At 34.2% G+C, this 12,670-nt stretch overlaps 1 protein-coding gene across 2 annotated transcripts in view; it reads right to left on the bottom strand.

Moving 5' to 3' along the window:
- The window catches only part of LOC145689368 (small ribosomal subunit protein mS39), a 58,719-nt gene that overhangs the window by 38,496 nt on the left and 7,553 nt on the right, over window positions 1–12,670 (bottom strand). For both annotated transcript variants that reach the window (XM_081763527.1, XM_081763523.1), the window contains exons 3-5: window positions 6,960–7,157; window positions 5,455–5,584; window positions 1,081–1,222 (exon numbers count right to left, since the gene is read on the bottom strand). In XM_081763527.1, coding sequence (XP_081619653.1) covers window positions 1,081–1,222; window positions 5,455–5,584; window positions 6,960–7,157 — 470 coding nt within the window. The remainder of the gene's footprint in view (window positions 1–1,080; window positions 1,223–5,454; window positions 5,585–6,959; window positions 7,158–12,670) is intronic.

Raw genomic sequence — 12,670 nt, 5'->3', positions numbered from 1 at the left:
ATAGTTACAATTCCTTTCTTTTGCAGGTAAACATGGAATGACCTAGGTTAACCTAGGAAATGAAAAGCCATGCTGCCATCGTCTTCTTGACTGTAGGCTACTCCGATTCAGGGCTCGCTGCATTCCTGAATGTCACTTGGTCATTCGTCTTAAAAGTTCGGAGAGAATTGGGGACTGCCAAGGTGACGTGGCCACCATTTCCCGCATGAAACGACAGTATTGACCTCTAGGACTCTATCAGGACGCCGGAACTCGTCTCTTCATCCATGCTGCCACCGTTTAGAATCCTGGGAAGTTCATGCGGGCACACGTCAATGATGCGGGGAGGACAGTTCTTGCCCGAGAAAAATAGGGCAAACCGACTGACCAAAGTCAGGCGCCTCCTGAACGAGCTAAAATATTCGGAGTGGTCCGGATTTTTTTCTTTTTAATCAAATGAGAAAAACAGTCCAAGACCAAAAGGTGGCCCGCAAAAATGGTCGGTGGCTACACAAAAGCCATGAGGAAGTACTGATCGTCAAAGACATAAAATTTCCAGACTCAGTGATGGTTCTTGGGGTGAAGACGACGTGATGTCTCTACATTTCTTTCGTCAAGGACCGTTGCTTACCGAAGTGCTGAACACGGCTGTGTAGCTCTGGATTACTGCTGTACCGTTTTCTCACTAGAACTCGGCTCCATCCCATAACATCCAAGAATGACTGGCCTACAATTTTCATGACCATGTCACTCCCAACATACAGACCTCCCAGATTTAACTCAACGGACTATTACGTACGGGTAGTGGTTGAGAGGAACTCCAATAAGCATCCACACAACACCGTTACGGCTCTCAGAGCAACTGTTATGGATGCAATGCCAAACAATTCAAAGACCCACCTCATTACTGCCTGCAGGCAGTTTCGACAGAGTGTAGAGGTGGTTATTACGGTTGACCGCAATTTTATTGAGTAATGTCGTCCATTGTGGATGTGATCACCTGTGCAGTACGCTAAAAGGTAACAAATCCTCTTTCTCCAGTGCCTGCAGACGTGACATGTTTTTTGCAAATACCTATTTAAAGTGAAGATTTGTACTTACTTCCACAATTTTTTCTGTTTCTCTTTATGCATAGCACCTTGACGAAACCATCTCTCTTCAATAAGGTCTTCACTCGAAGTATCATCACAGTTGTAAAAGCATAACAACTCTAGTAATGACTGCTTGGTGGTATCTGAGATTGCTGAAAGTACAAATATGTTGTATATATCAAAACCAAGCGCAAATAAATTAAATTTACTTACATATTTATACCTCATAAATAATGCCAAGCAGAATTTTTGTAGTTCACGCAATCCTTTCAAAATAAACTTACTTGATAATGTTGTATAATGAATTTATAACAGATTAAACGCATTCGTCTCATAGTTTGTTCTCAATGTTTTGTTCAAAGAATTTTCTATTTTTTTTTAAATAAATAACCTTCTATACCACTGAATTTTATAAATAAAATTACATTTAGTTCTATGTATTTGCATGTATGAAAATTCAAATTGTATGGATTCATCAAATATGATACGAAAAGAATGCCATACTAGAATAATTGAAAATGTTGTGTTCTCACTCCATAAAGAACTCTGAAAGGTCAGATGGCGCATATTCCATCTGATGATGCGTAAATAGTACACCTGCTCCAATTTAATAATTTCTGGCTCTTTTGTCCCATAATGCGGATATATATATAACAAATTGCAAAGGTGGTGAATTACACTATGTTTCTAAATGTTTTATAAGCTTTACCCGTGAGTTTTGTAAATGGAGAATTGCCTCAAAAATAAAAGAAATAAAAAATGTGAATAAATGACGGTGGTATTAGTTTGAGCCAAACGCAGCATTTCAATCTACATGTACGTATCCACCTGCTATTTCTGCTGCTTATCATACTCTGGGTTCTCGAAAGAAAAATGTAGGTAATTTCTAAATTTAAATTTGAATTTCGTGTCGTATATAAGCCCAGTGAAAAGCAAGCTGAGATACTGTAGTGTAATTACTTATGAATCGTATGGAATACATTATAATATAACGAATTATTCACCTACATGTGTTTCTATGTCACTTGTTATGCCAAATATTTTGAATGCTATACTCGGGCACTGCTCTTCAGGCACAAACACAGGCGTAAATCATTTTTTACATAAGCTCTTCACATGTTTAGTTGTATCGCCACAGTGGAAATTATAAGAACGATTGCCTAATTATATCAATACTTACTGGTACAATTGGAAGCCCAGAAAAATTAGAGGCAACTACAATTTTCGTTCTATACAACAAACATGAGAAGATATACATACGATTTAGTACACTAATAAGAATACCCTGTTGAGCTTTTTACTATTATTATTATTATATTTTCAGGTTTAATCAGCAAATAGATTCTTCTAGCAAAATATTTGAATTGTTGTTCTTGCCCTCGCCAGAAGATATATTGGAATCAATGTGTCTTCAATGTACCCATATTATGTTACCTTCTTTGATGTAAACATGCAAACCACAAATTTTCTAATTTGTGTATTTGGAATAAATTACATTTATCGAAACTACGTGTAATAAAGATTTTAAATCGAAATTTCCTTCTTGCCTTTAAGGAAGTAATTAGTAATTATGCCGACTCAGTCTCTATACCAGGGTTTCTCAACCTGGGGGTCGCGAGAGGCTTTCGTGAGGGTCGCGAAGATAAGCGAAAGGGAGAAATATAATTGAAATCTAATACAGGAAAATATTTTTAAATACTATTTGGAATTTTGTTCTGATAGGAATAGGTTTATTCTTATAAATACTGTAAAAAAGAACAAAAAATAGATCTACTTAACATTTTCAACAGGTACAGAATTGTTTAAAAATCAATTTTAATGAAAGAGGTACGATATGAAACTAATGAGAACTGCATATTGAAATAATGTCAGACTACTAAAAAATACAAATGCAACACAGCCTGCATATTGAAATACAATTAAAATTGAAAACACTAATCCGCATAGATGATAAATCAACAATGGACAAATTATTCTGTCGGCAACAGAAGGGATTGCTTTAGTTTAGGATTCTTTGTTGTTCTTTGCAGAATTGTACACGTATGTGTGTGAGCGAATAGTCTTTCTTCCAGCAAGCTGGCCACAATGAAAGTATGTTTTTGGTGTGGGGTTTTATGTTTTTCCTAAATTCTAAATGTAAACAAATTAATTTAACAGTTTTTGGTGATACTAAACACATACATACCAAATTCACAACAATATGAGATAACTCAAAGTGGCGGCCTCTCGAAAACTAAAATACTCAATAACTTTTTAACAACTGTCCCATTTTTTTTTCTTTTTTTGACAAAAATTAGAAATCATTTAATTTTTTTTATCGTATGACCCAAAATCAAGGGAGTTATGAAGTTTTAAAATTTTCAAACGGCCTCCCATTTTGAAACAGTATGACGAATCGGATTCGATATTTGTAATATGAAAGAACTAACCAAATTTGGTTTAAATCCATTCGCTTTTAGGGACCTTACTGTATATACTATATACAAAAAATGAATTCTACTATTATAGAAATAAATGGATATCGTGAGATCTCCGCAATAGGTATATTAAAAATCCTACACAAGCTTATTAAAACCAGAAATTATAAGGGGGCCGCTGGCAAGAGAATGTGATAAATTGGGGGTCGTGATAGGAATTAGGTTGAGAACCATTGTTCTATACAAATTTCATTTATTGATGCTTAGTTTCGGGTTTTTTGTTCTAATGTAATATGCCTCATACACATTTCTTTCAATATTTGAAGACGCTGGGTACAGCACACTCGTATCCTGTACTGAGCGCTTGGTCGATTGGAGGTTCTTCGATAGCCCCGAAATGGCTTCTTTATCCACTCGGGCCTCCCTACAGTGTTTCTACAACTTGGTGCTAATATTTTTCTTTTAGTCATTGCATTCTACGTAGCTTCACACGTGCAAGAAATGTGGAATAGACCGCTTAATTTATTTCCCTCCATAAAAGATGTATTACATTGAAAAAAATGAAATGAAATGAAATCTTTGAGTTTTACGTCCCACGGTTATTCCGGTTAGGCTAAAGGAGACGGTGATAATGATAAATGAATGAAATGGTGGAATGAAGAAAGTGGGAGGAAACGGGAGAACCCCGAAAAAACCCACGCACGCGGTGTTTATCCACCACAAAGTTCACTTGGCGGGGGCTGGGATCGAACCCAGGACCCCAAGCACCAGAGGTGAACGCTCTACCACTGAGCCACCGCGGCCCCCAAGTATTACATTGACTTAATGACCTTTCCATATTTCTACGGGGTTAAAAGCTGACTTTTTAAAGCTATGCTTTCCGGTATTCTGCAACAAAGAAATAACGGGAAGGAAGCCCACCGATATTCCTCATCTTTTTGACTATTCAATTTCCTAGTATCCCAAATATTCACGCTTCTAAAAAATATTGTGGGCATGTTGTTTCCGCATATTCGGAGTCATTATAACCGTTATAGAAAATTACATCGATAGTTCGCTTTAGTTTTTTCGTGAGATAGCATGAAGACTCACTACTCTATAGGCACTAATCTAAAAACAGATTATTAGAACACACTCCTTGTAGTATTTCTTCTGATTGTTAGTATTCGCTTACAGATGATGTAACAGATTTTAAAACAAACTTAAACTCAAATTTCTTCAACATTTATTGCTAAACATTTACTTAAAAGTTTTCTCTCTTTCTCTCTCTCTTAAATAGCATCCCATATTCCGATTTTACCAAAAGATAGTAGAAAACCAAACCATTGTCTATCAAAAGAGGTACTTAAATCACAACGTTAAATAATTTTTCCCCGCGAAGGGCATCGCTGTATCGAAGGGCTACACGGAGTTTTCTAATAATAAGTAAAGAACCATAAGTTCTCTCTTAATGACATACCTGTTCACACTTATTGATGTCAAAAACCAATTAAGAAATAATGATAGTCATATATTACGAGCAATGCTTATGTGCTGATTCTGTGTCAAGATCTGATTTGATTTGATTTTTAGTTTAACATCCCTTTCAGCAGCGAGGCTATATGACACGTGAACCTACAGCTTAATGTAGAATCCGAACTACATGAATTCCCACCCTGTTTTCTACTCGTCCAAACAACCTTCAAATAGTTTAAGGCTAAGCGTTAATCTGAAGAGAACCAATAATAATAAACTGAAAAAAGTGAAAAATACCACTTTTTTATTGAAAGAAAACTTTTTTTTTCTTTTAAATAATATCCTGCCGTATAAATCCTATGAGTTTGGGCTCCTTTCTTGCTGCTGCAATTTTGAGAAACACTAGTGTTCTATATCTTTCGTAATTTTTATTGTCATTGAAATCCCGTGCATAGTTAGTAGCATTTCTTTCTAGAAATCGAATTTAATCAATAAACATTATATGAACTTACGTGTCCCTTTCTTCTCTAAGAGATCATACACAGTAGCTGCATTTGAAACAGATACAGCCTCTATTTCTCTCAGCAAGGTTTCTTCGGAAACTTCACTATTTTCGTTGTAAACAGCCTTCGGGGTAAAAGCCTAAATAAAGACAAAATTTTATCAACACAGTAAAACTAGTGCGTAACATATTAAAATACTTCCTTTTCCCACATAGTCAAGTACACCTCACCTAAACAACCGAACTTGACCTATCTACTCTCAAAAGTGTTCTCTTGGCTAAAAACTAAAGTATAGTTTAGTAGCCTTTGGTATGTTTAGATTTCAATTCATCCAAATATGATACTGACAAAGCGACACATGGTCTTTGTGAAACACAAAAATTTGACTGAAAAATGTTCCAATCTTAGGGAAATTCCTGTCTGTGTGTGAAAAAGTTAACCCTGAATTTTTCAATAGTACTTCTCTCCAACGATTTGCAATATTAAAGAAATTAACAAAACAATTAGTCCGATCAGAAGCACAACATGAACAGATTAAAACTTTGTTTGTAACAGTACATAAAAGTAATTGTTCTTTTTATATTTGCAGATAAAAAAAGGAAAAATATTGCTATTTTACTTGTCTTCTACATAAAATAGTTTGCTGCTGCTAGGTAATCTTCATCAGATTTGACTATCCGGATTATCGACTGAAAATTATTGGTTTATAGTAATTAAAAACTACTATATTGTAATTACATCAGCTTACTCATGATTTTTATATATTATTATATAAAAAAATCGATATTTACAGAGACTCATAGTAAATTACAGTGAACAGCAAAAGTGCACACCCAATTCACACTTACGCATAAGCTCTTTTATCAACTGTAATGGAACGAATGAACGGAACTGAGTACGATTTAATTACATACAAAAAAATATATATTCTCTACATGAACGAAAGTTCTTCTTAAATGTGTCTATTCATTCCTAAATAGCTAGCATCATAACATGTATGACATAGGTATCCCCTACTGACAAATATACAAAATTATGTATAGACAAACGACTTCACTTACTTTTCTCATTTAAAAAAAAAAAAAAAAAAAAAAAAAAAAAAAAAAACCTGTTCACACATAGCAGATCTTCGGTTTATCACGTACTTAAGTAAATCTCTAAGCAAGCCTCTTCTCGTCATTTTACAATATACAGTTCATAAATCAACCCCTACTAGCTCCGCGGGCCCTGTAACATTTTTCTTGAAGTATATTCGGTTGTATTGCATAACAGGAATTTCTTAATGAACATTATATGAACACAAAATATAGTAGTACCGCCTATTATGGCTCTCAAAGCTGAACCAAAAATATCGACTGTTAAATATAAAAAAAAAAATTTAAAAATAAAAAAATAATAATATTTTCTTCACTGGATGGACTATTTAAAAATGAATTAAAACTAATAGATAGTGATATATATATGAAATAAATATTAATGTAATTTTCAGAGTATAGATAAACACAAATACTTACCTCTATGAAAGGATCGGCTACTCTATGTTGAAATAGATTTGCATGCTTATCACGCACCCACTGTGCAGCCTTACGACCGGATTCTTTGGCTAATGCAAAAGCTCGCTTCCCAGTATTGGACGTCGGAATAAGATATGGATCGTCATGATATTTATAGTGAGGTGCTGTCGGATCATGACCAACAGTAGATGCCAAAGCCTTTAGAACATAAGAAAATACATTTTATTATTTATATTGTACATTACAAAGGTTTAAGACCTATAACAGCAACAGCTGGTAAAGAAATTATATGAGTCTAATAGCAAAAGTCAATCTGAAAACATCTCTTATCCGAATCACTCTAGTTTGTAATATAGTCGCACGAAAAAAGAACTATCGTTGAACTAAGACTTTATAATTATTTGCTAGATATGAATTAAATGTACCTGGGCTTAGATTATTTACAGGATCGTCGCAAGGCCCATGCGAAAGATGTGGCTGCACTGGACACCGGTTAAACCGATGCTCGCCACTAACATTCTTATACTTAAAAAATAATGTTTTTTTTTATTAAATAATTTACTTTTACAATTATTTTTTATACGTATTAACTGCTATTCCTGTATTAACCTCAGTAAAATGATAATACAGTATCCTCAAGAATCTTACTCATCATTCCAGGATCAGTTGCTAGAAATCTTTTTTTTTTTAAGTTTTACGTTCCACGGTTATGCCGGTTAGGCTAAAGGAGACGGTGATGATGAGTAATGAATGAAATGGTGGAATGAAGAAAGTGGGAGGAAACAGGAGAACCCCGAGGAAACCTACGCACACGGTGTTTGTCCACCACAAAGTTCACTTGGCGGGGTCTGGGATCGAACCCGGGACCCCAAGCACCAGAGATGAACGCTCTACTACTGAGCCACCGCGGCCCTCGATCAGTTGCTAGAGAAGAAAAAAGAAATTTTTCCGAACTAAAATCAATAAAAGACTGCCTCAGGTCTCCCATTTCAGAAGAATGTGTGAACAAGCTAGCAATGCTGGCGATAGAAAGTGAAGTGTTCAACACCTGGATGTACAACAAGTATTAAAGACATTTTGCAGAGTGCAAGTACAGAAAAGTGTAATTTTGATGTTTTGTGTCTTAACTGAAATTTCTAAAAAGATACGTACATACTCTCAAATATGATTCTCAGCATTGACCTGGATATTCTTGTAATTTTTTGTATTTTTTATTTGTTTACATACAATTATTTGCATTTGAATAAGCACAACTGTTTTTATTTACTTTTACAAGTACCATATCATACATTCAAAAAAAAAAAAAAAAAATGAAAATAATACAGAAAAGTACCAAAGTAACACAGCCCACTGCTGTGAGTTAGTGTTGCCTACGAGATGACATATGGAGCTGTCTAGTCTCGAAAGAGTATCGTAAAAGTGTTGTCCCGTCTCGTATTTCGTCACGAAAATTCAGTCTCCTCGTATCTCGCGGGCAACACTGCTGTGAGCATTTTGCATGGCTAGTAGTAGTAGCGGCATCACGCACACAAAAAATTTGATTCTACTATTTATTAAGGGGAAAAGGCGCTAAGTGATACACTCGCAACTCTCAGAAATCCTCCTCAAACCACCCCTGCTTGTTATTCTATGGCAGGGATTATTTTATAAATACAAGTATCTGATGGAAAATTCAAGTATGTGAAGAGTTAGGTGATTATTTATTTTCCAATATAATTTCAGATACAACTAGAATATCTAACGAATCTATGGGGCAATAACATATTGAATAATAATAATAATAATAATAATAATAATAATAATAATAATAATAATAATAATAATAATAATAATAATAATAATAATAATAATAATACAATAATAATAATAATAATAATAATAATAATAATAATAATAATAATAATAATAATAATAATAATAATAATAATAATAAAACAGTATCAACACCTAGAGTAATAACAACAAAGGTTTAAAATAGCAAACTTAAATTTATCCACTAAAATAAGGTCGTAATCCAGTTATATGCAACTTCAGAATTAAATAAATCGATAAGTGTATGTGATATTTTGCTGTATAACTTAGGAAGCCTGTGGAACAGACAGCATTGAACTACTGGTCATACTATGTGGAAGAGATATGTGTGTGTTACGTGCTTGGCTAAATGGAACTCAGAAATACAATTCTAAGAGCAGTGTTTCAAAGCTGCATTGGTCATATATGTGACTTTATATACATATCTGAGATCAGTGGTTTTATGACGGATATCAGGTTGTTGAATATTTCGTGTTTATAACAATCCATGTTCTACCATCGCACGTGTGTGAGGTACTCTGAAACGTATTATTGTAAGGAAAAAGTTTAGAATTGAATTTAGCCCGGACAGATTTGTAGGAGCTACCATTGTTCAGATAGGTGAAAAATACTCCATTTTTGGATAAATTATTGTCTTGTAAAACGTTGCTAAAGAAGAGATATTTCGTATTTGTGTTAATCTGCACAGAAGTCGTAGAATGCTCATAAATTGCTTACTTATTGCGCTTATATGTTTTCTAAAAGTTAGCTGTGTCAAAAGTAACTCAGAGATCCTTAAATCATTGAGTCTCGTGATTGGCGAACTATTTATGTTGTATCACGTGTATACAATACTTTTCTTTAGGGAAAATGTTATGGAACTACTGTTATTGAGATTCACCTTATAACGCGCCCGTAAAGAATCCGGTCAGCAGGAAAAAAAAAAAAAACCTTCATCAATCAGGCGCTTTGGGTGCGGGACATCTAAATCTTTCTTTATACAAGATCTCAGCTCAATCCTCCCCAACAACCCTTACCTTTTATTGGTTCAATCAGTGTTTCTTTCTCCTTCAACTTTCAGTAGAAAATAGCGTACAAAAATTCGGCTGCAAAAATATAACACAAACATACATACACACAAATTCTGGAAATAATAACACCAAATCCTTGATTTAATTGTTTTTATTATATTCCAAAAGTAGATAACAAATATATTATTAGAATAAAAAAAAAAAACAAATAAGCAAAATGAGTATTTGAATGCGATGTGAATCAACAATAACTTCAACGATTAATAAATATATATATTATATGACGTATTTGAACGTTACGTTAATCAACAGCAATTTAAGGTGAAATTTAAGTCTTTTATTTAATTCTTTGAATAAATACGAATTCTTAACAGTTCTTAAAGCTATCTAGTGAGAATTTGAAACAAGCAAATGTCAATCGATACTGATTCACAAAATAAGGGGGGGGGGGGAACCTCCACCTAACCTTATGTATTATATAATTGTACTTTAATTTCTTTCTTTTATGGAAAAATTTGAAAAGCAAATCAAGACTGTATAGACAAGAGACAATATATATGAGCGGTCACGCCACACACTAATAACAAATGGTACTGGGATTGATCCAGTCAATTTATTAATATTAATTTTTCAATTATTCTCTTTCTAATACAAACGTAGTATTTCCAGACAACAATGTTTCTCCTTCTTCCAATGCTGAAAACGTTATTACTAAGGATCGAGCTGAGATTTATAGTAAAAAATAAACGGTAATTGAATACGATAACGGATCAGATAACTTCGCATTTATCGAACAACGGAAGAATCCTGCTTAAAGAACGAATACTACGAGACAACCAACAAGAACTAATGAAAACATATCCCTAACAGTTAACGAGGGTCACAAGGAAGTAAAATTGAAATAGTTCTTACCTTCTCAATAATGGTCTTATACCTTTCGTTACCAACTCTGTCTCGCTGTCCTCCTCTGAATGGAAATCGACCTTCGTTCTGGCTTACTAAACCAACTCCAAATACCACAAATAAGTAAGGAAAGACGTAAGACTATCCTCTCAAAAGGATTCAAATAACGTATTTAAGTAAACGGAATAAAGTGGAGTATTCGAATTTATATCGAATCTTGCTGCAATCAACGATCTGGTAATATAAGTAGTTATCCAAAAGTCATTCACTTTAAATTCTTTCTTTTCAATACCAGAATTGAATTGCACTAGGAATTAAAACAATCCCTTGATTTTCACGACCCCACTTTCTTGCTCCACTTATTTTTTTTTTTTTTTTTTTTTTACAAGAGTGTTTCGGTTCACTCTTTCTTTTTTTTGCTTCCAGATATAACTGTTATTAATAATTATTAAACTTTGTCTCCTTTGAACCAAACATGCAAAATTCTCACGAAGTTACTAATACCGATTGCACAAACTCGTGTTCGTATTACGATTTCACGTTTCCTCTTGTTCACACTAGCCTCCATTAGACATCTTCACACCTTTAAATTCCGAGCGCAACTCACCGGCCGGGAGTCCGCTACGCCCGGAGGAAAAAAGAAATCAGTGTTGCCTGGAAATACTATAACAATATTTCACCTTTTATTTTTCTCTTCTTTTTAATCGCCAGGATCTTTACTTTTTCAAATATTTTTAAAATATGTTACAACAATTTTTCTCTCTTTCCTTCGATGTTTTACAATATAAGTTAAATTATTTTTAATTCTTCTGATTTGTAATAAAAGTCGTCCTGACGATTTTTCTCCAACTCAGATTCAGTGGCGGCTTTTGTTACAACCTTTCTAGGAACCATGTGTTACACCATGAGAAGAAATTATGTATGTCATTCTGAAGTTGCTCGGAGTCCTTTTTTATTGTTGACTTGCCTGAAGATTTCGCAGTCTTTTGCACATAACGAGATTCCGCTGGAAGTTAAACAACTATCCAGGTTATTCATGTACAATATGAATAAGATTAGTCTTAAGTTTACTCCCCTGTGCTGCTGCGGATGTTACAGGTACAGAGTTAGAAATCGATCTCGCCAAAACAACTGTCAAGAAAGACAATAGTAGCCCATAAATACTGAATCTACTGGAGATCTCGTAAAAACATTAATAGAAGAAATAGTAATTAATTGATGATGAGGAATTTGTACTCACTTCAAGCTCATTTACTAATTTATGGGTTATTGTAGTGTGGTTTAACAGTATAGAGATCCTTTTTGAAATACAATAATAAGGTTTTAAGGAACCTGTGAGACTTTGATTTATTTCATCTTGCTTATTGTAACAGAGGACGGTTGTGCTACAAGTATTGAAGTTTGCCTACCACATCAGATTTAAATGAATCTTTAATTTGATGATAAATATTATTATGTTAATTCCTGATTTATTACATAAATTAATTTAATTCCTAAATTATCAGTAATTAAAAGGGCACTTCAGTTCATGAATGGCTCCGGCCGGCACAACTAAGTAATGAGTGGTTATGTGGGCTTTCTTGACCCACAGCTCAATACTGATTCAGGTAATTCCCTAATTGCTTGATAATCACTGGTATCTCATTGGAAACCAAACTCGGATCTGATCATACGCATTAACCGATCGGTCCAGTGCTAGGACTACATTAGTATAATTAAGTATGTTTCGTTTACTTTTTTTTTTTTTTTTTTTTTTTTAAGTTTAACGCCCTACGATTATGTATCGACGATAAGGTAGACGGGAATGATAATGGTGTTATGAAGTAAGTGGAAGAACCCCAAGAAAACCCACGCACATTATATTTGTACATCACTGAGTTGACTTGGCACGGGCTAGAATCGAATCAAACCCCACGCACCAAAGATGAGAAGAAATTGTGCATGACCTTCACTATAGATTCTGACGTCTCGAGAAGATGTAGAAAT

This window comes from Thermobia domestica, chromosome 1 (genome assembly GCF_964235325.1).
Source record: "Thermobia domestica chromosome 1, izTheDome1.hap1.1, whole genome shotgun sequence".
Lineage (NCBI taxonomy): Eukaryota > Metazoa > Arthropoda > Insecta > Zygentoma > Lepismatidae > Thermobia > Thermobia domestica.
This window is presented reverse-complemented; position numbering and strand designations above follow the sequence as displayed.